Source organism: Salmo salar, chromosome ssa11 (assembly GCF_905237065.1).
Source record: "Salmo salar chromosome ssa11, Ssal_v3.1, whole genome shotgun sequence".
In the NCBI taxonomy this organism is placed as follows: domain Eukaryota; kingdom Metazoa; phylum Chordata; class Actinopteri; order Salmoniformes; family Salmonidae; genus Salmo; species Salmo salar.
Genome location: NC_059452.1, coordinates 93,410,517 through 93,437,206, shown reverse-complemented (window position 1 = coordinate 93,437,206; position 26,690 = coordinate 93,410,517). Strand labels below are relative to the sequence as shown.

The 26,690-nt window shown below is 39.8% G+C and overlaps 2 protein-coding genes across 6 annotated transcripts in view; both read right to left on the bottom strand.

Moving 5' to 3' along the window:
- Positions 1-487: 487 nt before the first annotated feature.
- On the bottom strand, positions 488-10,736 carry si:dkey-251i10.3 (U3 small nucleolar RNA-associated protein 14 homolog A). Its single transcript, XM_014129339.2, has 15 exons — positions 10,294-10,736; positions 8,515-8,611; positions 8,037-8,107; positions 7,763-7,827; positions 7,440-7,588; positions 7,196-7,351; positions 6,993-7,112; positions 6,648-6,742; positions 5,913-6,036; positions 5,707-5,784; positions 2,736-3,135; positions 2,107-2,570; positions 1,735-1,919; positions 1,507-1,606; positions 488-1,382 (listed from the first exon to the last, which is right to left on the bottom strand). Exons 1-15 carry the CDS (start codon positions 10,344-10,346, stop codon positions 1,098-1,100), a joined length of 2,442 nt encoding a protein of 813 aa, XP_013984814.1. The 5' UTR covers positions 10,347-10,736; the 3' UTR covers positions 488-1,097.
- Positions 10,737-13,761: 3,025 nt separating this feature from the next.
- Positions 13,762-26,690, bottom strand: part of zbtb20 (zinc finger and BTB domain containing 20) — a 54,464-nt gene continuing 41,535 nt past the window's right edge. For all 5 annotated transcript variants that reach the window (XM_014129336.2, XM_045690091.1, XM_014129337.2 and 2 more), the window contains one exon: positions 13,762-26,288. In XM_014129336.2, the coding sequence (XP_013984811.1) occupies positions 25,759-26,288 (530 nt within the window). In that variant the 3' untranslated portion in view covers positions 13,762-25,758. The remainder of the gene's footprint in view (positions 26,289-26,690) is intronic.

Sequence of the window (26,690 nt, the reverse complement as noted above, 5' to 3'; positions counted from 1 at the left end):
TTCTCACCAGACTCGTGCACATGCCCATGCACCAACAGGGGTGTCAGGTGAACCCTTGACCACATGCAAGAGAAACAGTTTCCCATTCTATTTCCCCAAAAACATGTTTTTCTCTTTTCATGGTAAAACAAAGCAACTTTTTCTTCTCCACATACAGCCATGAAAAATAACAATTATGCTCACCAGACTCGTGGCTTGATGTCAAATTCTCTGAACTGCAATGGAAAGTTATTGTGCAATGTGACCAAGTAAACTATGTTAAATCTCCTAGTCATGTCATCAAGCTTTTACACCATGAGTAACTCTAATCTATGGATTACTGACCATTGCTCTGGATGAGTCGAAAAAGTATTTTGCTACTAGTGGAATATCTCTCAAGAATCAACCTTTTCCAGCAAATGCACTCCATGTAGCAAAATGTTATAAACATAATGGTAAAAGAAAACAGCACCTCATACAGAACAGTCCTGAAAGGGCCAGACAGAGATTTATTAGGTTTCATTTGTCTTTTATTAAGCACTTTAAACCAACAAAACAATCTCATAAAAATATGTTTTCCTATGAAAGTTTACTTTAATATCCTCCGTTTGAACACCGGTTTTGTGTTGATATATCAGTTTCACAATATTTCATGACATCATGGCCTCATTTCAAGGTTTTATTTATTAAAAAAAACAAAAAAAAAACTATCAGGAGTGAACAACTCCCCAAGAACCATCAGATCAACTGGCTTTCCTTACAGTGGCAGGTATGGTAATTAGTCAGAATTGCCCAGAAAGCGCACAGCTTGGTTCCCCTCATCGGATTCAACCACTAAAATAGACATAAATCAGTAGACACAGAACCCTCTATTCAAATTCAACCGGACGGCTTGATTCAATCTGTAGCATGATTGACATTTAAAAGGCAACGTGTCTGCGTTCACAGAGACGGCATATACGATAAATGCTGTATGTCAGCTCAATTGGAAATTAACTTGACATTTCAAATCGCACTATAGCGCTGAACTTCAGCGATACGGATTGAATCAAGCCCCTAACCTAATGAGTTCTTATCAACAGTCTCAGACATTTCAGCGATGACAACCAGTAGGACCATCAGTTTTTTTTGCGTTTGTGTTTCTTCTTTTGCTGCGAGCGTCTTTTCTTCTGAGGGCCTTGGTCTGACTCCAGGTTAATGCTGGTTCCTGTGACTGCCTGTCTGTTGTCCTTTATTAAGTCCTCCCGAGCAATTGGCTCAATGATGGCACCTAACTGGGTGACGACCTTTGGCGCTGTGATCTTCTGCACTGTGTTTTGGGTGTTCCAGGTGCGGCCAACAGGAGAACGGATGGTGCGCTCGAACTGTGTGGGGTTCTCAAATGGGAACGGTAACTGACACACCTGCAAGAGATGAAGAAAGAAGTTAATACAGAACTCATTATCATACTTTTTTTGGGGGGGGGGGAGACCATCCTCATCTGACAACGTCATATCTTTGTAGTAAATAGTACGCGAGCTAGGTCACCTGGTGTGCAGCAATGGAGGAATCCCGCTTCTCTGAGATTATGATGTTAGGGAGCTTTTGGTCTTGTCTTGGTGGAGGTGGAGCAACTTTTACCCGGAATCTTAAGTCGGTGAAAACGCAAACCACGTTAGGGGGACAAACTCAAAAATACCTTCACTAAGCCTGCATGATACTACTTGGAGCAGTTTGTCAAAAGACCACAATTCAATACCTTTGCCATCTACTTACCTCTTGCGTTTGCTACGAGAAGGTTGGAGACCGAGGCCCCCCCACTCTCCCCATCCAGGCAATGTCAGGTCAATAACCTTTGGCCTTCCTGCCTCCTCCTGTTTCCTTTTGTCCTTCAGGAAGTCGGAGACAACATCATCCCCTGCAAAGGCCTCTTTAATGATGACCCTCTGTTCCTCCTTGTCCTGAGATGGCAATACATGACAGAAAAGGCAGAGTTTCATTTCCCAGGTAACAGCATAGGATACATAAAGATCTTTTTGCAGGAAGGTGAGCTGATTGATGCATTGAAGTCTCCTGCAGATCGGAGGGCACTCATTTCAGATGCGCCTTGAAAAATACATGTATTGGTCTTTGAACTGTGTCCCTTACCTCAACATCCTCGACAGTTGTTGGAGCCAACGTCATTTCGATGACCTTTGCTTCCTTGGTCAGAACCTCATTGGGATCAATCATTTTCTTTCTCTTTCTCTTTTTGTCTGCCTGTTGAGTTGCAGACTGAGTGTCTGTTTCGTCTGTGCCCGGAGTCTGGGTGGTCAGAAGTGCTGTGTCACTGGCAGAGATGTCCTGACTGAGCAGCTCCACATCCTCCAGGGTCCTAACCCGCACCAGGCCCTCCTCCAGCAGGGCAGGGCTCTCCCCCTGGCTTACACCTGGGCCTGCCTTGGGCTGGTCAGCTGAAGGCTCCATGTGGTTCTTCACTAGCCCATGGAACAGGCTGGTGAACTTTGAGAGCCCAGCCTCATCAGAGATCTCTACAGCCTCTTCGTCATCTGAAATCTCTACAGCCTCTTCGTCATCGTCAGAGAACTCTAAAATCTCAGCTTTCTTCCCATCTGGAGTTTGAATGGAAAAGGAGTTGTACTTTGTGAGAGACAACACAAACACAAAACTGGGAACTTGTCCCACGGACATTTCACCCCTGATCATGATAGAGTGAAACTAATCTGCAAAGACCTGATGCTACATTGTGACACACTATATCAATCACTTGACCTTACCGTCATTCTCCTCCATAGACATAGGTGCAACCTCAACATCTTCAGTTTGACGCAATTTCCGCCTCTCCTCAAACCCTCTTAAAAGTGATTCTTCTTCAGTTTCCTCCATCTGCTCCTCATCCTCCTCTTGGTTGTCCCGTCCTTCCCCTGGTTTTCCCACTTCTCTGGGCCAAACAGGAGGATCTAAACGGTTGCTTTCCTCCTGCACCATAGGCTCTGTAGAAAGCTTGCCTCTCATCCATGGATTCACCTGGTCTAGTATGGGCTCTACGTCATTCACAAAGTCTGGCAAGGTCTCTGCTGACTCCTCTTCATCCTCCTCGTCTTCGTCAGCAGGGATTACCAACTTCTGGGTCAGATCTTTGTTCACTTCCAGCTGTTTCTGCATGGCTTTGCGAGCCTGGGGACCAAGAGAAACCAAATTAGTCTCCAATTTATTTCAGTCTCATGACACATACCTATGGCGATATATTTTTAACATTTTGATAGAAATGAAAGTAGTGAGTCAAACAAAAGTGTTGTGCAAATATAGAATGCAACTTTTAAAAAAAATATCTGTAAATTTGCCCGTATATACACACTGAACAAAAATATAAATGCATCAATTTAAGATTTTTACTGAGTTACAGTTAATAAAAAGGAAAATAATCTGTCAATTGATATAAATTCATTAGGCCCTAATTTATGGATTTTGGGTCACAGATACACTATACTTCTTTTTAAAGGTATCTGGTGTGACCACCATTTGCCTCACGCAGCATGACATCTCTTTTGCATAGAGTTGATGAGGCTGTTGATTGTGGCCTGTGGAATGTTGTCTCACTCCTCTTCAATGGCAGTGCGAAGTTGCTGGATATTGGCGGGAAATGGACCACGCTGCCGTACACGTCGATCCAGAGCATCCCAAACATGCTCAATTGGTGACATGTCTGGTGAGTATGCAGGCCATGGAAGAACTGGGACATTTTCAGTTCCCAGGAATTGTGTACAGATCCCTGCGATATGGGGCCGTGCATTATGCTGAAACATGAGGTGATGGCAGTGGATGAAAGGCACAACAATGGGCCTCAGGATCAGGATTGCTGTACATTCAAATTGCCATCGATAAAATTGTTGCCTCCCGATTGGCACCGTAGTCTAAGGCACTGCATCACAGTGAAGCTATGCCACTAGAGATTCTGCATCACAGTGAAGCTGTGCCACTAGAGATTCTGCATCACAGTGAAGCTGTGCCACTAGAGATTCTGGGTTCGAGTTCAGGCTGTGTCGCAGCTGGCCGCGACCGGAAGACCCATGGGGCGGCGCACAATTGGCCCAGCGTTGTTCCGGGTTAGGCCGGCAGGGATGTCCTCGTGCACTAGCGACTCCTGTGGCGGGCCGGGCGCAGTGCATGCTGACATGGTCGCCAGGTGTACGGTGTTTCCTCCGACACATTGGTTCAGCTGGCTTCCAGGTTAAGTGGGCATTGTGTCAAGAAGCAGTGCGGTTTGGTTGGGTTGTGTTTCGGAGGACGCACGGCTCTCGACCTTCGGCTCTCGAGTCCATACGGGAGTTGCAGCGATGAAACATGACTAACTACCAATTGGATACCACAAAATTGGGGAGAAAAAGGGGTAAAAATAAAATAAATAAAATGCAATTGTGTTCGTTGTCCGTAGCTTATGCCTGCCCATACCTCACCGCCACCATGGGGCACTCTGTTCACAACATTGAAATCAGTAAACCGCTCGCCGACACAACGCCATACACATGCTCTGCGGTTTAGGCCAGTTGGACATACTGCTAAATTCTATAAAACGTCGCCTCACACATCTTATGGTAGAGAAATTAACATTAAATTCTCTGGCAACAGCTCTGGTGGACATTCCTGTCAACATGCCAATTGCACGCTCCCTCAAAACATCTGTGGTATTGTGTTTAGAGTGGCCTTTTATTGTCCCCAGCACAAGGTGCACCTGTGTAATGATCATGCTGTTTAATCAGCTTCTTGATAGTCCTTCCACCTGACAGGTGTGACATATCTTGACAAAGGAGAAATGCTCACTAACAGGAATGTAAACTAATTTGTGCACAACATTTGAAAGAATTCAGCTTTTTGTGCATATGGAACATTTCTGGGATCTTATTTCAGCTCATGAAACATGGGACCAACACTATACATGTTGTGTTTATATTTTTGTTCATTGTAGTTTCACAGTATATCATGATCCAAAAGCCAAGGAGTCATCATTAAGGAAAACAGATTAGCAAATAAATGCAAGATAGCTTTTTTTCCTGGCTAATACAGTACAATTTACAAACATATTTCTTACTTTACAAACACAAGTGATCGAATATGTTTTTGTGAATGTGACTCCACAGATTACTTGTGTGACCGGCATTTTACATATTTGAAACTGGCATTACATTTTGACTGCCATTCCATATTTGTGAGTTTGTGCAGATTAAAAGCACAGCATCTATATTAGGGCTTCCTCAGGTGGGAGCCTTCTGGCAAAAGCAGTGCCCACAGAGCTGGAGTGGGCCCCATATTGGACAGGTCAGAGGTCAGCCCTCACACACACACACTTTTTAATGAAAAAAAAAAACCTACAGAATTTTAAACTAGAAATGAAATTGCCATCAACTTTGGTGACTGATTACATTATGTAAGATTGATAAAGAGTAGTATAAACAATTTACCGTTTGACCAGTCAGCATGTTTACATGCACACCATCTTTGCATTTTCTCATTGTCATTTGCAGATTATATTGATTTTAGTCTTGAAAAAAACGTTGGTATCTTTGTGACTCACTACTTATATTATAAACATTTTGATAAATTTCTATCTCCATATGATACCGCTCTTTTCTGAAAACACCAGTTCTCTCAAACTGCCCGCCATTAAAAAAAAATTGCTAATAAAATATTGCGACTGGTAACGTAATATCCTTTAAACAAACATCTAAAAACGGTTTAAAAGCACATTACCCCATCATCATATTTTGCCATGATGGCCTTGGACTTGGCCCATTTGCCACTGTTCTGGTGCTTCAGAGACATTCGCTCCTGTGGGAATAGAGATGAAACAGAAAAAATAAGCAGGTTTAATGCTAATAATCAGTTTATTCTTAGGTTCTTTCAAGTTGTTTCCATCACTCTCTTCTTTCATGTAAAGGTCTCACAAAGCCTACTACCTTCATTCTTGACAGTTCCATCTTCTTCAGTTCCTCCAAGGCAGCAGCAGGGTCTGTCTTAATCATTTCATCAAACTGTTTTAGATACTCCTTACGCATCACTTTCTTCTGTACCCGGTGGTATCTGGGGAAGAAATGGGAATGTTATTCATCCTGTAGTGCCTCTGATGTTCCCTTGCAGTGATGTTACACCATTCACATGCCACCTTCCTTCCACCATCTCAGTTAATCAACCTCCTCCTGGATCAGCTTTTACTTCGCATTGCTCATCCTCCAGCAGAATTTACAGCTACAGAAGTTAGGAATTTCTTCTCACCGCACAATTTAGGAAAATCACTATTGTAGTGCAAAATAAATAAAGCGTCAAACCCTCGTTAATATAGGGAACTACATGGTAAGGATATCAAACCCTCATTAATATAGGGAACTACATGGTAAGGATATCAAACCCTCATTAATATAGGGAACTACATGGTAAGGATATCAAACCCTCATTAATATAGGGAACTACATGGTAAGGATATCAAACCCTCATTAATATAGGGAACTACATGGTAAGGATATCAAACCCTCATTAATATAGGGAACTACATGGTAAGGATATCAAACCCTCATTAATATAGGGAACTACATGGTAAGGATATCAAACCCTCATTAATATAGGGAACTACATGGTAAGGATATCAAACCCTCATTAATATAGGGAACTACATGGTAAGGATATCAAACCCTCACTTTTTGCTTTTTATTTTTCTTTCCCTTTTGGCTTTTGCTTCATAATAAGACTGTAGTACTCTGGCTTTTTGGAGTTCTGCACGACGGATCTTGGCCTGCAAAAAAACGTAATGATGTATTATATATTGGTTGTAGATATGTGACAACCAAAAACCATTTAGAAAAACTCCCCAATTTGTACACCGTTGTTTTTCAGTACATTGTCCGTTTTGTCCACATACAGAACGAGGTCAATATCAGTAGTGCATGCAGGCCTTTGTCCTTGCCCAGCACCAACACACCATATTCAGATTATTTTACGCATCTGACCACATACTGGATGTCATGCTTGAGGCGGGGACTCACCTCCTCCAGACTCATGGCCCTGAGAGAAGCCTCGTCAGTGGGCGTCAAGACAGGGTCATTGAGAGGCTGCTTGTTCATGCGTAGGAGGCTGAATATCTCCTGTTCTAGGGGGGTTTGGGCCTTGAACATAAAATATGAATCTGAAATTAGTTTATAATCATGTTACACAAACAGAAAAATCGAAAGGATCTTTTTACACCCACCTTCCATCCAGCCACCACCTGCTCTATGCGTTTGGGGCCAGAGGGCTCCTGGTTCAGTGGGAATACCAGCTGTTCTGCCTTCTGGTTCTGTAGGACCACACTCTGCCAGCGAGACACCTCTTTCGACGTTTTCTCAAAAGCCACTTCTCTTTGGATCTGTACAAGAATATTTGTTCAACCCTCTGAGTTGTGAACAGTGGCCTGCATTCAAGACTAGACATCCAGCCTCTGTCGGTGGTCTTACCTTTTCTGTCTCCTTCCTGGTCAGGGGCGTCTCCATGGTGCTCTGGTTGTGTTGAAGGTTCTTCAGCTGCTTCTTCGTCTTGATTAAGGCACTGGGGGTCTTATCCAAGGTTCCAATGAGGTCAGACAAATTTATTTTGTCTCCTTCACCTGTCAGTCATACAGTTCAGACTCAGCTTATTGTTCAAACACATTTTGGATTTCCATCACGGTTCCTGGATCCTGTCATTACAGACATTTAACTTTCACAAACTGGCAAAAAATCTTGATAAATGCACAAGCCATTTTCAAATAAGTAAATCAGGTACATTTAGCATCATTTACCTTCGGCATTGACTGTGAATTCTGACACCTGAATGCTTGCTTCAGACCGTTCAGTAAGCTTCTTCCTGATCATAAGAACAATGCACATCAGACAAAAACCGGATCAAACATGACTACAAAAGCAATACAAGTAAAAATGTAACATTACATACTGGTGAATAATATAATGAATTGGTGGGCCAAATTCTCCAGTCCTCATTTCTCCTATATAACTCAAGAAGCCCAACTTATCTGGGAAGGTACTATAGGAGCACAATTTTCTGACATCTCTCACCTCTTCTTCCCCCCAAGCGAGCTGATGGCCTCCAGCAGCTTACAGTGTTTCCTCTCATCATCGCTGCCTCCCTGTATCAGACAAAACACACAGCAGGGCTCTACAGTCGTCCATTTTACTCGCATATGCACGTAAATATTTTGCAGTGCGACCCGGAAATTTCATTTAGGAGCACCAGTGAGTCTAAGAAAATGAAGGATTCTAGCGTTATTACCTGGAGACATTTTTTCCCGTGCTCCTAAATGTATTTCTGTATGCATACATTTTCAACTTAGGCGCACACATGCTCCTTGTACCCAAAATGAACCGACCAATACAGAATTCATGTGCTTTGAAAAGTCAGCTCATACTGATTCTCAATATAGTGACCTCCTCTTGCATGTTCCTCCTGCATGTTTCAAAAATTCCAAATAGACAGATAAGCTCCCGGCTTATCATTGCTCAAGATAATTACTGCAGGTGTGTGTGTGTATCCTACCTCATCCTCACTAGCACTAATGATGTCATCTGCCAGTGCACGTTGAAGCTCCTCGTCATCCTCGTCATCCATCCCCTGGACCACCGTCTCACGGGAACTGGAGTGGGGGACAAGAGCTACCTGTTATTTTGCACTTAGTGATCTTTTTATTCCATCAATATTTGACTAATCTACCAAAGACCATCATCATTAGCCCTGGAGTTCTGTGCAATGTGTAGTTAGCTAGCACACACACACACACACGTGGACACCCCTTCAAATTACTGGATCTGGCCATTTCAGCCACACCTGTTGCTGACAGGTGTATAATAATCCAGCACATAGCCATGCAATCTCCATAGACAAACATTGGAAGTAGAATGGCCTTACTGAAGAGCTCAGTGACTTTTAACGTGGCACCGTCATATGATGGAACAACTCAGTTCATCAAATTTCTGCTCTGCTAGAGCTGCCCCGGTCAACTGCAAGTGCTGTTATTGTGAAATGGAAATGTCTAGGAGCAACAGCAGCTCAGGCGCGAAGCGGTAGGTCACACAAGCTCACAGAACAGGACCACCGAGTGCAGAAGTGTCACAAGCTCACAGAACGGGACCGCCGAGTGCAGAAGTGTCACAAGCTCACAGAACGGGACCGCCGAGTGCAGAAGTGTCACAAGCTCACAGAACGGGACCGCCGAGTGCAGAAGTGTGTAGTGCGTAAAAATGGTCGGTCCTCGGTTGCAACACTCACTATCAATTTCCAAACTGCCTCTGGAAGCAACATCTGCACAATAACTGTTCATCCGGGGCTGCATGAAATGGGTTTCCATGGCCAAGCGATCACCATGCGCAATCCCAAGCGTCGGCTGGAGTGGTGTAAAGCTCGCCGCCATTGGACTCTGGAGCAGTGGAAATACTTTCTCTGGAGTGATAATCACGCTTCACCATCTGACAGTCTGAAGCTCCTCGGTTTGGTGGATGCCAGGAAAAGAGTGGAGGCTGTTAGAGCAGCAAAGGGGGGGACGCTTTGTTTACATATCTTGCACTACTCATCTCATATGTATATACTGTATTCTAAACTATTCTACTGTATCTTAGTCCGTTCTGCTCTGACATCGTTGTCCAAAGACAGTCTTAATTCATTCCTACTTAGATTTTTGGATACGTTGTGCAATTTGTTAGATATTACTTGTTAGATATTACTGCACTGTCGGAGCTAGAAGCACAAGCATTTCGCTACACCCGCTATAACATCTGCTAATCACGTGTATGTGACGAATACAATTTGATTTTAACTCCATAGTAATGCCCATGATTTTGGAAGGAGATGTTCGAAGAGCAGGTGTCCACATACTTTTGGTCATGCAGTGTAAGAAAAAAGTGCGACTAATTACTTGAAATGGAAGGTCGAGAGCCACTGATGGTGCCAAATACACCAAATCACGTTAGTTAGCTAAAATTAGCGATTTGGCTAATATTGTTTGCGGTCATGGTATGCTGTAGCGTTAAGGTTTTCCTTCACTGGAACTAAGGGGCATAGCCCCAACCATGAAAACAGCCCAGACCATTATTCTTCCTCCACCAAACTTTACAGTTGGTACTATGCATTCATTCGGGCAGGTAGCGTTTTCCTTTGGTGAGCCAGTTAGCTAGCTAAAACGCAAACGTTAGCTACTTAACGTAATTTGGTGTATTTGGCACCATCAGTGGCTCTCGACCTTTCATTTCAAGTAATTAGTCGCACTGTAAAGAATATCATTAGAGGCCGGAATTATTGAAAATGTGAGTTCAGTGCACAAACCTTGTCATCTTCATCGTTTCTCCACTCTTTCGTGCAGCTTTTGACTTGGCCATTTTGACTAGCAACTAGCTAGAAACACACGTGCAATGTAAATGCCGTATGGGAGTCAAGTCTGTCGTACGCTGTCGTAAAAGCGCCTGCTCCACAGCTGGCATGTTCGAGGACATCAATGCTGCGTACTACGCAGTTGGCACTCGTGGCCCAGATCTGCTGAAAGTGACAAGTGTGGGTAACTGGATATTTGGAGCACAGGTAGAACAATGAGGTTAGTTATAAAAAAATATTTGCTTGGAGTGTCTGAAAGTTGGCGTTGCAAAAGAAGTTGGTGGATCAACAGCGATGGGTGTAACACAAAAACAACAAAAACACATCAGTGGCTGGATCAACAGTGATGAGTAGCTTAATGTTTACATATCAGGCTAAGAGATCTAACGTAGCAGGTTAGGATAATTAAGGTGGTAGGTTAAGGTTAGGCTTAGCTAAAAATGATAGTTTTCAACAATCGACTAGTCATGCAGACCAATCAGCCACGCAAAACGGTCTTGAGTGACAACAAATCTGCCCAATTAGCTGATTCGCTTTCCATACACCCACTTCTCTTGATCCTCCCACTTTTGTTGACACGGCCACTTACAGACAGACACACTCCATTTATGCAGTTACCCATGACCCGAAGAATAATGCCAGGCTCTAATCATGACCATCCAGTTCAGTTTTTTTTTAAACGAGGCAAGTCAGTTAAGAACAAATTTTTATTTTACAATGACGGCCTACCCTGGCCAAACCCTCCCTTAACCCAGACGACACTGGGCCAATTGTGTGCCGTATGGGACTACCGATCACAGCCAGTTGTGATACAGCCCGGGATTGAACCAGGGTCTGTAGTGACACCTCCAGCACTGAGATGCAGTGCCTTAGACCGCTGCGCCACTCGGTAGTAGTAGTTCATAATTAATGACTTATCTTCTTCTGGAACACGAATTCCCACAAGTTTTTCCCTGAACTCTATCCTACTTACCACCAGTAGCGATTTTAGCATGTCAATCTTGGTGGGGCAAACTCAACAACAACAAAAAATTAAGATGCATGCCAGCAAAGCCACTACACAACACTAAACAATACATTAATTGCACTATACGGTGACAAACGGTGCCCACAAACTGTTAGGGCCTACATAAAGCTATCCCAACAGCAGAGCTTTCTTTTCAGCACAATGGAGTGAATCCTTACCACTGCTACACCTTGCTATCAGCGGAGCCTTGTCTGGCAGCGAAACAGTTCATATAGCTTCATTTACTGCCTTTTTAAAAAACATAGCTGATATGGCTGACTTGCCTAAACAAATGTGGTTTCTACTGACAATTGAGATGTACAAACTATGGCATAAGAGGACGACGAGCGCATAAGAGGCAATCCATCATTTCGATGAAGACATTAATGAGCAAGCTGGGATGGACGTAGTTATAGCTATTTGTTCAAAACTTTTGAAATGTACAGTGACAGAATTCAGAACATGGGCAATTCTTACAGTATTCTCCCTGTACACCAAGTCAGAACCGTAGGATAAATAAAGGGGGCATATAAGCAGACAATGAAAGCTCTTACAATATTCGATGATTACATTTCTCTAAAACAGGCTATAGGCAAAATGTGCACCACCAAGTCAGAACAGTAGGCTAAGTTATGAGGGGGAAAGGGAACAAATTATTAGGGTGAGGCACATGGGCTACTAACAGTTTACTACAGAACATACACTTAGTATTAATTTCTTAGTTACAGTATACATATCTCCCTGGCATATTACATAATTTATGCAGTAGCATAAAATACATTTTTGGACTCACCTTGTTGTGCTGTACTCACTTGAACAGAAAGGTGGCACGGAAGTCCTTGTGGGCAAATTTTGTCATCAAAGTCTGGCATTATCTGAATTTATGGTGTTTTCAAGACAAGTGGGAACTAGGAAAAACACAAGGTCGAATCATGATGTCAGTGATCTTCAGGTCGGAGCTCTAGAAAGAGGCCCGAGTTCCCGACTTGGAATTCTGAGTTGGATGACCGTTCAAAACGTATTTTCCAAGTCGGAGCTAGTTTTTTTCACAGTTCCCAGTTGTCTTGAACTCACTAAAGTCATGCTGGATTGACTGCATGGCCAATGTATTCAAACTTTTCTGGCCCATGGTGTTGAATGTTTATCCTTTTAAGCTTGGAAAAGAGACCAATAAACCCAGACTTGGACCACACTCCCACAACACTGAATAGCAGGCTAGTGATTGCTTTGCAACACTCGGAGTTAGCCACTGATTCCTTCCAAACCACTCATTGTTGAATTTGCGATTTCCAACTTGTTGTGTAACGTTTGTGTCCAATGGGCGATGAGCACAGATACGTTTTATCTATAATGTCCTCTTTATATGACAAGGTTTGAAAACGATTTGCCAGTAGATTGTCAACATGATTCATGATGATGACTGCTTGTCTAGCTTGCTAGCTAAGATTTTGAAAGTATGATGTTGACATGATCAGTCCAATCAAAGCTAAGGTACATATAATGTGATTTCCTCCCAAGTGGCGCATTGATCTAAGGTACTGCGTCGCAGTGCTAGAGGCGTCACTACAGATCTGGGTTTGATCCTGGGCTGTCGCAGCCAGCCGCGACTGGGAGACCCATGGGGCGGCACACTATTGGCCCTGTGTCGTCCAGGTTAGGGGAGGGTTTGGCCGGCAGGGATGTCCTTGTCCCATCACGCTCTAGTGACTCCTGTGGCGGGCCGGGCGCATGCACACTGACACGGTCGCCAGTTGGACTGTGTTTCCTCCCGACACATTGGTGTGGCTGGCTTCTGGGTTAAGCGGGCATTGTGTCAAGAAGCAGTGTGGCTTGGTTGGGCAGTGTCTTCGCCTCCCCGAGTCCGTACGGAGTTGCAGCAATGAGACAAGACTGTAACTACCAATTGGATACCACGAAATTGTGGAGAAAAAAATAAATAAACATACCCAGTTGTAATGTGGCTCATATAGTGAGGATAAATATAATAGTTGGGTTGTTTTCATGTCTTTTTGTACATAGTTTGTGTGGTAAAACAATGTATACAGCCATGTGATGGCTTTGAATTAATTCCATCATTTAATTCTGGAGAGGTATATAGTTTCCTGAACAGTTATATATAGCCAACTAGAAGGTATGATAATGCAATCAACAATAACTAATGTCTTGAATCATAAAATGTTTATTTTTTCTTGAACTAAAGATTTGAACTTCTATGGTCTGTGGATTTTTTTTTTTAACATGATCAAAACCACACTCTGCATAGGCTGACCATCAAAGAGTACATTTCACTAGTTGAAATTTTTTGGAAATCAGTGGCTTTAATGTAGTATGGACCTTTGAATTATTGAAGCATCAGGTAGCAACATATGGCTGGTCCACTAAGCAAATCCTTTAATGAAATAAAAACACAACATTACTTTCTGTGAAGTACAGGAAAGTACTAGTTTTTATTCCTTCATAATCAAACTTCACAAACAGCGTGAACTTGTACAATACCTCAGAGTGAAAATTACAAAAAAAGTGCTGGTAACATTTACAAAAAATCATCCTTACTTAGCAACAATCAGTTTATTCTTCCTCACTTTTTTTAGTCTTTTGTATTAAGGCTTAATACTTCTGTATAAAGTATATGCAAGATAAGTCTTCACAGTTTTTCGAAAAAAGTCACAATATTATGTAACATAATGAAGCTTTACGGCTATTTTTCTTTATAATAACAAATACACATCACTGGTAAATATACGTGAAATACAGGGCTTACTGTAAAATGGCAGGTAATGATACTGTTTGCTGAAATAACTTGCTTTCACACATTGATAGGAAAGGTTTGACATACCATTGTGATAACTGAAGGAGGAAGAAAGAACAAATAATTAGCATAAAAACTTGGGAGATCGCCTCCAAACTTTGGCACATCCCTTTAAACATTTTCACAAAATATATAAGGTTTATTTTGGAAATCATATGCACGGAAGAATAGCAAAACTGGCATAAGTGAAAACATGCTGTGTAGTAAGGTGATAAACCAGAGATATTACATAGCCAGTCTTTTCCACTCAGACTGACATGAATAAGGTGCATTTGTAAGACTCAAAGCATGTACTGTAGGTCTTTCTCTTAGATTTAAACAAACAAAAATAACTTAGAAATAGAAACTTTCAAAAAACATAAAAATAAAGTTGACCAAGTCTCGAGGCGACCTCTTGTAATCATGCATCTCCATGGGTTGAGAGAATGGTTGAATATCTCTTACTACAGTAATGCAGCTGTTCAGCTGTGGCATATGAAAAAAAATTTAAAAGGAGAGCTGTATTTTATTTCTTATGTTATTTACTTATCTTTTAGAGTGTGGATATTCCACAGAGACGATTTACTGTGGAACATGTGTCTGTGATAATTTAGAAGAGTAATGAATGAGATGGAATCAAAAACTGAACGCAGTACAAAGCTGATATGTTCAGGGGATTCCCTAAGCTGCACTAGTTCAACAGATGGGAGCTCTAGCCCTATCACTTACCAATTTCACCCTCATGCATACTGTACGGTTAAAGTGACGCAAAACAAGCTTGCTTTAAATAGCCTACATCACAAAAGCAATTTGGTTTTAGTGCAAACACAATTGGCTGGCTTAAGCTTCTCAATAATAACAAGCTCACCAAGGAGATTACAAGAAGGCACATACTTATGCTTCCTCTAACACGCAACCTATTTAGACAAACTGCAACACCACAAAACGGTAGGCCTAATAACAGGAAAGCTAATATTTCCAGATACCAAAAATCATAGTTATCATGATTGCTATCATAAATGATTGATGATTTAAAATGATCAATAAAGAACATTTAGGCTTCAACAATATTTCACCCCACTACTCTTGCTGTCTATTTTCTTATGGATAATTATGAATTACAATATATGTGGGTGGACTTTGACTCTTTGGATGGCTAAACTGATGTTACAATTGACAAGGAAAGTTGCATTTCCCATCCATCAGTGTTTTACTTCACAAATGTTGTAGTCTTTTTTTCACAACTATTTTTAATCAATAATTTCCTAATGAACTTTGAACTGACCTTGAATCTTTACAGATCATATGAGTGTTTTAAAACAAAAATGACTAAATCAGTGAAGAAAACTGTATGTTTTAACATGGAGGAAGTTTAATGTCTTATGTTGGAATCCTTTGAAAAATAAATGTGTCTACATAACATAAACCTTTTTTACCTTTTGTTCAGTTATCTTTTTGATGAGGACATTTTACAATGATTGCATGTTTATGGGATATGTTGTAACTCTCCTCTCCTTCCTGTCCCTCATTTAGGGCTAGTAAGAGCCGTTTCATTTTCTCCAACACAATCACAAGAGGAAACTATGCACCTCAGACTCGGACACTTCTGATTGGTCAAATATGTCAACTCTAAACAACAATGTGTGCGTGTCCAAGTTCATAATGTGCGTCTCAAAGACAAGTTTCCATTCTGTACCTTTACACAATTTTTTTTCCCAACAAACTTTTCAAATATCACCTTTTACACAGCATTACCCCTGTGCACAGACAGCTCTCTTATTTCAGATACTGTGGCTTGAAGAATGTGTCAATTGTTCTGTGTCATATTGCTTTCCATCAACGAAGACCAAAATATGTTTAGTGCAAATCTCTTTTCTGGTTTGATAAGTGGTAGTTGGCTCTAAAAAAAGACTTTGACATTAAGGTCACTACAGGGTTCAATCTATATGTTTGATTGACATAGTAAGACAACATATACCGAGTGGTTTCTTTTGATTAATGAATTGCTATTAAGTGGTATCCCTTTTGATATTTTAGCATTTACTTATTTTGTTAGAATAGGGAATTTTGAAATTGTTATTGTATAATTATGATGGCCAGATTTTATAAGCCTGACAAATGCAACATTTTGGCAGATATATTTCAGCACCTTAATATATTTCAGCACCATCGATTAAATGGTGGAAATATCATTTCCAATCAGAGAAGTCACTATTCCTTCTCTAGCAGGTTGGACCCTCTCTGTCTGTCAGGTAATGGGTGCGATAAGGCTGTATTCTGTGCAGTCGGATAATGTCTCTCATATAATAGCTCTCAACTTGGAAATGTTGGAAAACTCACTCCAGTCCAGTGTTTGACAAGTCAAAGTATGAAACGTCCTTGTAGCCTACCTACATACATAAAAAACTCATCACCTATTTCAAAACAGCAGTCATACATTTCAAACAACGTTGTTTCATAACAGTAATAAAAATACCAACCAACTTGGAGCACACATAAAAGAAAACAAACTGAAAAAACAACATTACTGCAGCATATAAATCAGGGTTGCTTATTTGTGATGTTAACTACCTTTACTACAACAGCTCCACTTCTGCCAAGTTTATTATTCTAATATATAAGGAGTATTTCATCAGGAAGATAAAGAAATCACAAGCCAAAGCAGGCAACAAAACCTAACAAAAGATTCTTAATTAAATACATGTTCATACACACACACACACACACACACACACACACACACACACACACACACACACACACATAATATATATATATATATATATATATATATATATATATATATATATATATATGTAAGTGCAACTTATTTTTCACTGCAGGTACATTTCTTAAATAAACAGCTTTAAGATATGGCAGGAAAAAGCTTGAATATCTGATTAAAAACCTAAGCTTTCTGTAACATAAATCTACACATGTACTGTGGGAGCATACTGACTTTCTGATTCATCACTGAGTGGATCTTACAATGTCCAATGTAGACACTGACTTTATGCAACTACCACACTAAAGAAGCATAGCCCAAATAACTAATCATATTTCAAACATCCAGCTTGAAAAAAAACTTTCAAATTATGTCATACCTCCACAATAAGTGACATTTTACTAATACAAATTTTCCAACGGGTTACATTTTTCTTTGATATGAACAATTCATATTACAACAAATATATCATGTAGTAATCAACATCATGTACTGTATGCTACCAACTGATAAGAAATTTGGTCCAACTCATCAAAGATGTTAATACAACTCAATTAATAGTAATATCTTTACACTGTTTTGTTGTTTATGCCTTAATTATTCATCAAATGTCAGCTGGCTTTTGGGTTTAATGCTCTCTGGGGCTAATGTATCTGTAGCAGGCTCTAGGTAAGCCATCAAAATGTTATAATATCGTATTGTGGGATAAAACATTTGCCCTTAAATCAGATTTAGGCCTCTTTGTGTTGCTTGGTTCGGTTGTTATGGGCAGCGGCAAGTTTAATCTTTCTACTCTTTTACTCAATGGCATCAACACATTGCAAAACAAGTATGTGCAAAAGCAACTAATATTTTGGTCCACCTCAAAGTTTGAAAAAACAGTCTAAATTCGGTATGGATCTTCCACTATATGTTTGAATAACATTTTGAGACAGATGTCTTTAGAATATTAGTCAGACAAATAGATAAATTGTGCATGGCATGTTAATTTAGTATCAGTTCTCCACTAATCCAGTGCATTTAGTTTATCAGAGAATAAAAGCTTTGAAATCAACAATACGGCAGGAAGAAATCAATTACTGAAAACTGGAATAACAGACAAACGGATTAAACAAAGATAAACGGATCAATCAAACAAAATCAAATGTGTATTGGAAAGGCCTAAATCAATTTGCTAAGTGTGTGTAGAAAAAAGAACTCATGGATATTGAGTATTAATTTTAAGCAGAGGAACAATGCAACATTTACAATCTTATTCATGTTATAACATGCTATAGTTCTACAACAACTACTACGGGTCAGGTTTCTTTTTATATTTTGCTGAATTTCTTTAGAAAAGCTATTTTGGTCTACAGTAGGCACATTAACACAACAATTAAACTACAGTCTACCAATAGTGATCAGAGGACAAAACGCAGAAAAGCATTTTCACAAGCATCCTGTCTTGAGTATCAAAGAAAATATCATTTTAGCTATCTTGCCAGATTTTAACAAATACACATTTTTAGGAACTTACATCTTGGTAGTCTTTGTTATCCTTACACAACAGATAATGTTCTTTCTGCTTTAAATTCAGACACTGTGATATTCTTATCATTCTTTGGTGTTTACAGAAACAAGCATATGTCATCCAACATGTTCAACAGCCCCCTGATGGTTTGGTTCCATATCACAACAAATCATTACTTCCACCGGCACCTTTAACAACACCAAGCAACGTATTGTAATGGAAGCTCTGCATGTCCAAACTAATTATATATGATTGCATGCTGATTGAGACCACAAGTATGTGTGGAACACGGCAGAAAGTGGGCAGAAATATGTTCACCAAACCTATTAGGTAAAAGAGAGACAAACGTAGAAAAACATATGGGTAATACAGTGCAGTGCATGTTGCTTAGTCTCACCATAGACATAAATTATCTTTTGGACATGTGAGAAGTGCAAGAGACCTGCTGAAAGCCCCAAGACAATTATTCAAGGTGCTAAGCAAGCTACTGTTGAGGCTCTTTTATTCAGCACCTTCTGGATGACTCAGTATTCTCCGTAACTAAGAGACAACATTTAAGGGAGAGTTTGAGATATATTGCATATGAAACACAATCCGATAGGTAGAAGGACACACCATGTTCCAGAAGAACACACCATGGTAGCAAGCAGGCCATTTTCCTTTATGCAGGGGCATATTCTGCACTATGGTTAGAAGCTAAAAAAAATCCAATGATGGGACCATCAATGCCAGAGATGCTGAGCAGTGCTTTTCTGAGACGGATCTGCAATCATATACAGTTTAGCAAGCCAGTGACACTACAATAAACATAAATGTGAGGATGATTATTGTGGAGATTCAACTAAACGTTGAACTTAGAGGAGAAAATGTCACATGACAAAATAACCAGCAGAACAGAAAGTAATGAAAAGGAAGTCATTGATCTGTTGTCCTGGTAAGGCTATTGGGGTCACATCATTTGTTACAGTCTGAAATAATCGACAACATAATCTCGTAGAGTGAGGCCAGACTAGGTACAGGAATGTTCTGGACATTACAGGAATGTGCATATTTCAGATATGCTTCGGGTATTGGGTCCTAATAATTTATGACACTAACTTTCCTTATCAATTCAAGGTAGATAGACACACAATTGGTGAATATTGATTCCAAATCATATTGTAGAGTAACACTCTCATACAACGATAGATTATGACAAGACTGCTGAAGAAGCGGGGTAGCGATCTGATTCTTGTTTACAAGGACACTTTTAATCACAGCTAGCACTCAGACAAAATGCTTGGTACTCTTCAAGTAAAACTTGATTGCACTTTCTAACTGATATTGCTGTGGTGTTGTAGGCTGCAGTAGCTGAAGCAAATATAGCACTGCACTGATGTCACTGATCAAGTACAGTAACATAGCGCACACGTGTAGCTAGCTGCAGGGACCGAGTAGCATCATTGATTGCTAGGTCTGAAACATTCCGACCAGCACAAAGACAATAGTATAAACTTTATCCATCATTATGAGCTACTACCAGAGAACAAACACAAGGAATGTGCTCAACTGACTGCCATGTCTTATGTGAGATCATAATCACTGTATTCTGATAGAACAGCTAGGCTATGTCTAAGGGCAACATTTGATTGTGGTAGGTATTTTGCATCAAAACAAAAATCGAAAGCTAAGAAAATAAGTGGTTTAGTGACTACTATTTATATTATTTTTAACAGCAAAAGCCCCCCAAATGTAATTATAGACATTCAGTGTGGCAGAAGAATGATAGCTAGTCCTGATAAGCCAGAAGTCATGACAATGTCGGTGTGCTTACAAACCTGGGCAAACTACGCAAAACTATTTAAAATCCTTCGGATCACACACCTGTAGTTTTAGACGAACAAAACAATGTTGTGTTTTTGTAATGGCAAACATGAAGATAGGGACTAGCTACTATATCATATTAATACACATGCTTACTCATTGTTTTAATGAAGAAGAGTTAGTTGAATGCCTCATGGCTAGGCCCCTTAAAGCAAACCTGTACTACAGTTAATGAAGTCCAGTTGTTTATCTTCGCTGTTTTCTCCTATGTACTAGTTACAAAACTAAGTATGTCAGCAGGAAATAATAACAAATCTATCTTATATAAATAGAAGATTTGAGGCGGATAAAGATATTTTAAAGGGCTTTCTTAGGATGCACTGTGTTATGACTGTGACCAACATTGCTGTTATAGTAGTATAAATATTGTTATCATTTGTGTATAGATTATCATGTGTATATAGCTACTGTATATATTTGGAAAATGTATGGTAGGAGAGCAAAACTACTTTATGAAGATTTAGTATAGTAATGTATAAATAGGCACTTGATAGCTAAGCATACTCCTTATATCCCTCAAAGCATATTCCTATAGTTACAGTTCTGTCTGTATCTCAAACGCTTTCCATTATATGTGTTAAAGTTGTTGATGAAGAACATTTTGATTAAAAAAACTGTGTATATATACTTTAGATTCAACTTATATTATGTAGTTGGACTGTATCTGTATAATGTATGCCAGCAGGTTTACTGTCATGGTAATTGTTAGTTTCTATCTGAGTTACTATGTGTTACTACTCTAGGTGAGTGAATAAAATGAATGTGAGGACACTGAAGGAAAGTAAATCGGGAGCTGTAAGATAAACAGCATGGGTATTTCTCTAAAAGCCTGCTTAGTCACAAGAGCTATACTAGTAACTGATCACATCACATTAGTCTTAGCACTACATTTGTTATATTTTCCAATTTTTTTTCCAACTGAACGTATAGTATCTCCCATTTGAAAAGAGGGTTCATGTCCAAACAAAAGATAGGCGCTTCTGACCAGCTATGATGTCTTACTGAATGGCTGTCTATCCTTTGTCCACTAACTAAAAACTATTTACAAACGCACTGGTACATAATGGTTGCAAGAAAAACAGGCAAATTAAAGCCCTGGAACACACAAGCACATAGAGGATTCAAACACACTGCAAAACTGATCCTGTGTCTCTACACTTAAGTAAAAACGTGAAATATAAGAACATGACAGTTAAAACACCAAACGAAAAGCTGTAGGCTTAATTCTAAGTAATTCTATACCTGTGAATATATTGTATAGCTGAAAAATACATTATGTTATAGTAATCTTACAAACATAAATTCTAAATTCTTTCTTGACTGTATAGTATATAAACCAAGGACAACAACGACAGGGGCGTATTTCAGGGTTGCATTGCATGTTTTCCCAACTTTTTAACTGACTATTAATTGAACACAATGACATCAGCCACTGGTACAATAAGTTAATCAAACAAAAGAGAGATATGACAAGAACGGCCAGGGAGGGACTGCCGACAAAACATGGCGTTGTCGGAAAACAAATCCTGGAAAGTTCTTATGTCATGTCAATTTATAGTATCATAAGATGATACTAATGCTAAACGTCTGCTTGTAAGTCACACACAGGTATAAGTGTGGTCAACCATCTATGGGCAGGGGAGAGCCAACAGGCCTATACCTCAGTATTGTCAAAGATTATGTTATGTTTCCAATGAACCTTTCTCGTGAGCTGTGTGATAATATGGATGATTTATATAGCCCAAATCCACTCGCGAGATATCTCAAAACCAACATTAAACTATTCCTTTGCTATTATCTTTTTTCACAACCTATGACAACGAGAAAATGATGTACTTTAGAAAAACATCTACAGTCAATAGTGCATTTGATTAATTTATTACATAAATATCATTTAGGCTGACTGTAAGAGAGTGGTCAAAATAATGCTAGATTATCTCACTGATAATACATTTGGAAGCAACTATAGTCTGGTCTTGGTTTCATAAGAAATAAGTGATGGTTAAATTGTTTAGCATTCATTATTCTGTTTCTGAAACTGAAGGTTGGACTTAGTTCACAGTGCATGGTTCTTACTGTGTTTACTGGGACTAACTTGATGAATGTACTGCTCTGCCTAGCTGGTTGACCATTTCTATATTATTCCATAGAGCAGACAACACCACCACCACAAGCAACACCACCACCACCTCCACCACTACTACCTCTACCACCACCACCACCACCACTACCACCACTACCACTACCACCACCAACAACAACTGTATGCCAGAGCAATAACATGTGATCAAAATAGATCTCAGCAGTTCCTTACATACTGTAACCATCTGTTAAGGACTTTGTCTCATCAAACATGAGACTACAGAGTCCTCTAAGACTACAGACACAATTAACCTTGTATGCAGCCATGCAGTTCCTGGTCTTTCAGAGTAGCAATGGGAGCAACAGAGTAGAAGCATTTCTAGGCTTGTGTTCCCGATAGAGACCTCTGCAGCAGAGGATAACAAACTGCGGCCCAGTCACAAGTCACATATATTGTTCCCTTTACTTGACAACCACATGCTATTTCAGTGACCAGATGGAAACTCTATGAAACATAATACAAGGCCCTCGCTCTGATGATATGAGGAAACTCTGGGATTGATTACTAACTAATAGCCCTCATCACTTCCTTGTTTTCAATTTGAAAGAGACAAAGATAGAATACAGTGAAGATGATAGAAGAGTATTATTAGGTAGGCCTTATCCAAATATCAACCAGCTGAAGCTAACTAAAGCACTAGGCACAAAATGCCATGCACTTCTTCCACTCGGGGCAATGTATTTACCACTATCAATATTTGATCAATAGATGTCTTTGTAAATGTGCACAACAAATGTGTTTATTAGCCCAAGAGGGTTAGCTAAAGCTGCGTCTCACAGTACCTGCACTGCATATTGCAAAGGAAGCCCTACAGTTCAGGTATTACACCTCCACTTGGGACACCAACAGTTTGATTATACAACACACAAACACTCACACAGACAAACACAAGAGATGCAGACTTGTGTACAATTTACAAATAGCAAATAATAGCTGCGTACAATCTCCCACCCACCCTGTAATTCCTAAAGAAACTTGTTCTAAAAAAACACATCATTTATGTCCACGGACACTATAAAATATTTTTTTCTTTTTGGGGAGGGATTTCGTTTGGCATGAATGCTTTTGTATGAAAATTCAGCATCTGTTCTAATGTATGCAATGGGATGACTGCTGTTGAAGGGGATTACCTCTTGAAAAGAATACATTAACAGGATGAAAACAGAGACAAGCTCACACGATGGATCACATTTAAATAGAACTAAACGCTTGTACAAGTAGATAGATATAATAACAAGAGATAACAAAAGCTAAGAAACATAAAATGACCTTATCGTAAAATGGAATAAAGCTATTCTAACACGTTCATTCTACAACAAATTATTAGATAAAAAATGATTATTTTTCTCTAAAACTATAACATCTCTGGTAACAGTAGTGCACTTATCGGCTCAAGCAGTGCAACATATAGGCTATGCAAGAAAATAATGCAGTCCTCTTATCAAGCTTTTAAGAAAGATGTTTTCCTTTAAAAAATGAACAAATGAAAATAATAGAATTTCATTTATTAAGTAAAACAATAAAATATTAAGCACAGGCATTTGAAGAAAATGTGCAAAGCAGCACTTTGTTTTTATCTACAACATATTGTTTTCAGACTGTACTGTAATTCTGGTAAGTTACTATCTCGTCATGGTAACTAAAAAGGTGTGTCTACTCAAAGAAATGAGCAAAATCTTCAGATTGCAGTTGCAGGCAGACGTGTTTGTCTTATTTTGGATAAAATGCATGAACAGTAAGCCAAATATCAGAGCAGAGCCTTTGAGTGACGTTACACTTGAATGACATCCCCTTGCCTTACTCCCAAATCTATTCTGTACACACTGTGTCTAGGTATCTGTGAAATCAGGAATGTATCTTATTGTCTTGGAAGTCCATCTGCAAGTTGTGTTATATTATGAAGTAATTATTGACCAGGGTATATGTTATTGTGGTTTCTTTTGCCTCGTCTGTCTCGGTGTCTGTATTAAATGTCCGAACGTGACATGCCATTTGGGCCACCAGGTGGAGCTAACATTTCAGGAGTAGTGCATTTTAGTTTCTCCACCTGCTCAAATAGCTGTGTCATGTCCATAGGAACAGGATATACAGAGATTTAGGACATACAATTATATTTTTGTCCAATGCAAGTTCACAGAATCACTCAATTTACCGGTAATCTATTTGACAGCTGTCTTCAACTATCCTGGTAAACCATTCCATTATCAAATAATATATTTTAGTTTCTTAATTTAAACGTTAATAGTAAAATTGACCAATCATGTTGTAATCTACAGCTGATAACAGTCTGGTGCAAATTGCGAAGCAGCAGTCACGATGAGTCTGGTGGCATACTCAATCAAGCCTGCTACAACTGCACATGTCAAATCCTCTTCATAGAACTAAACAATCATTTATAACCTCATTAAGTCAAGAAGAACCTTTAGTCTTTTGTTATGTCACATGTTGTAAATGGAAGAGGTCTAATAGCCTTAACAGTCTTCTAAGATATTAGTGGCAGTGTATGCAAATGAAATAAACTCCTAACAATATTACATTTTTGCTCAAATACTGTCTTATCAACAACCCTAATTTTGTAAACTTAACCTGAACCATTAAAATGCATGGACAATAACACATATACTAAATACCCATTTCTATACCCACTCACAGGAAGTTACATCTCAGTACAATTATTAATATAAATTTGTACCTTCACAACAGCTGTATTGTAATCCCTCAATACCTTAATAATAATAAATAAAAACCCAGTGTCAAATTAATTACTCTCCTTTTCTTACCCTACAGAAGAAGGCAAACTTGTGACCAACAATATTTTTTAGAGGGAATCTTTAGCCCAAGCCAGATTTTTTATATTTTTTTGTGAAAATTATACCACAGTAAGCTTGGACTCCTAATAGTGTCCAAAACGGTCAATATGGGATTACATTTACCATGTTCCAAATTCCATGGCAATGTTTGCACACGCACACACACGCACACATACAAATACACACGCACAAGTACACACATACACAGATTAACACATACACTCATACAAAGATATATTTATACTGTATATAGGTGTGTGAGTTTGAATTTGTGTATGTGTGTGTGTTTCTTTCATAGGCCTTTCGGTAGTGTTCAACACATAAATCAGTATTTTAGGAAAGCATACATTTAGAGGCCTGTAGTAAGGATCCATCCAGTGGATCAATATCAAACTACAAAGCCTTAAGGCCACCATCTTGTTTTTCTTTTAGAATAACAAAAAAAAACTCATTTCTGGGAAACTTAATGTGCCAGTGTCTATACTGATTATTCTTCATGCCTCAAAATAAAAAAAAATCTAGTGCCATTTTTCTTTTTCATTTAATATTTTTTAAAGAAGTGTATCTATTTGTACTTATCCATCGGAGACATGCATTCGCATGTGGTCATTGAAGTGCTCAATTTGGTCGAACTTGGCAGGGCAGACGGAGCACACGTAGGTGGTCCCTTCTTGGCAGCTTGCCTCCGCAGCCACACCCACTCCTGGTCCGACCCCACCCCCTACTCCTGCGCCACCGCCGACGGGCATGGCGAGGGCCACCACGCCGGCGCCAGGTTCGGGCACGGGCATGGGAATGGAAACGGGGCCACCGGCGCCTGCTGCCCCAGACAGCCCTGTGACGGCGCCCCCTGTGCTGTGCAGAGCCATGTGTCTCTCCAGCAGGGTCTTGTGAGAGAACTTCTTCTTGCAGATGTAGCACTCATAGGACTTCTCTCCACGGTGCAGCCGCATGTGGACGTTGAGGGAGCTCTTTTGGGTGAAGCGTTTGTTGCAGATGCTGCACTGGTAGGCACGCACCCCTGTGTGAGTGACCATGTGTTTGATTAGGTAATCCTTCAGGGAGAACGAGCGCCAGCAGATGCTGCACTGATGTGGTTTCTCACCTGGATGTACAAAGAAGTCACAGTCATTAGGAGGAAAAAGGAGACAGAAAAAAACAAAACCCTGCTAAACAACAAAGAACACTGACTGACAGTGAAGCTCCATTCTTCGAATGTTGCCTTGAGAATGTTGCATGATTTTTGCTAATTAACGAGGACGGTGCCCATCACAAAACAACAGTAAACCCAACACCTCAGTCCATGAACTCACTGTCAAGCAGCCATTGTTTATGGGCACGCTCATCCTCCAGTGTCTGATTCGTTACATTTGAATAGGCACCGATATTTCCCTCTTACTCATTAACATATTATCAGTGTATGAACAGTATCTCAGTTTGAATATATTTTCAAAACTAATCAAAAACAATATCATTTTTAATATTCACTGCTCTTTCATTCTGCTCT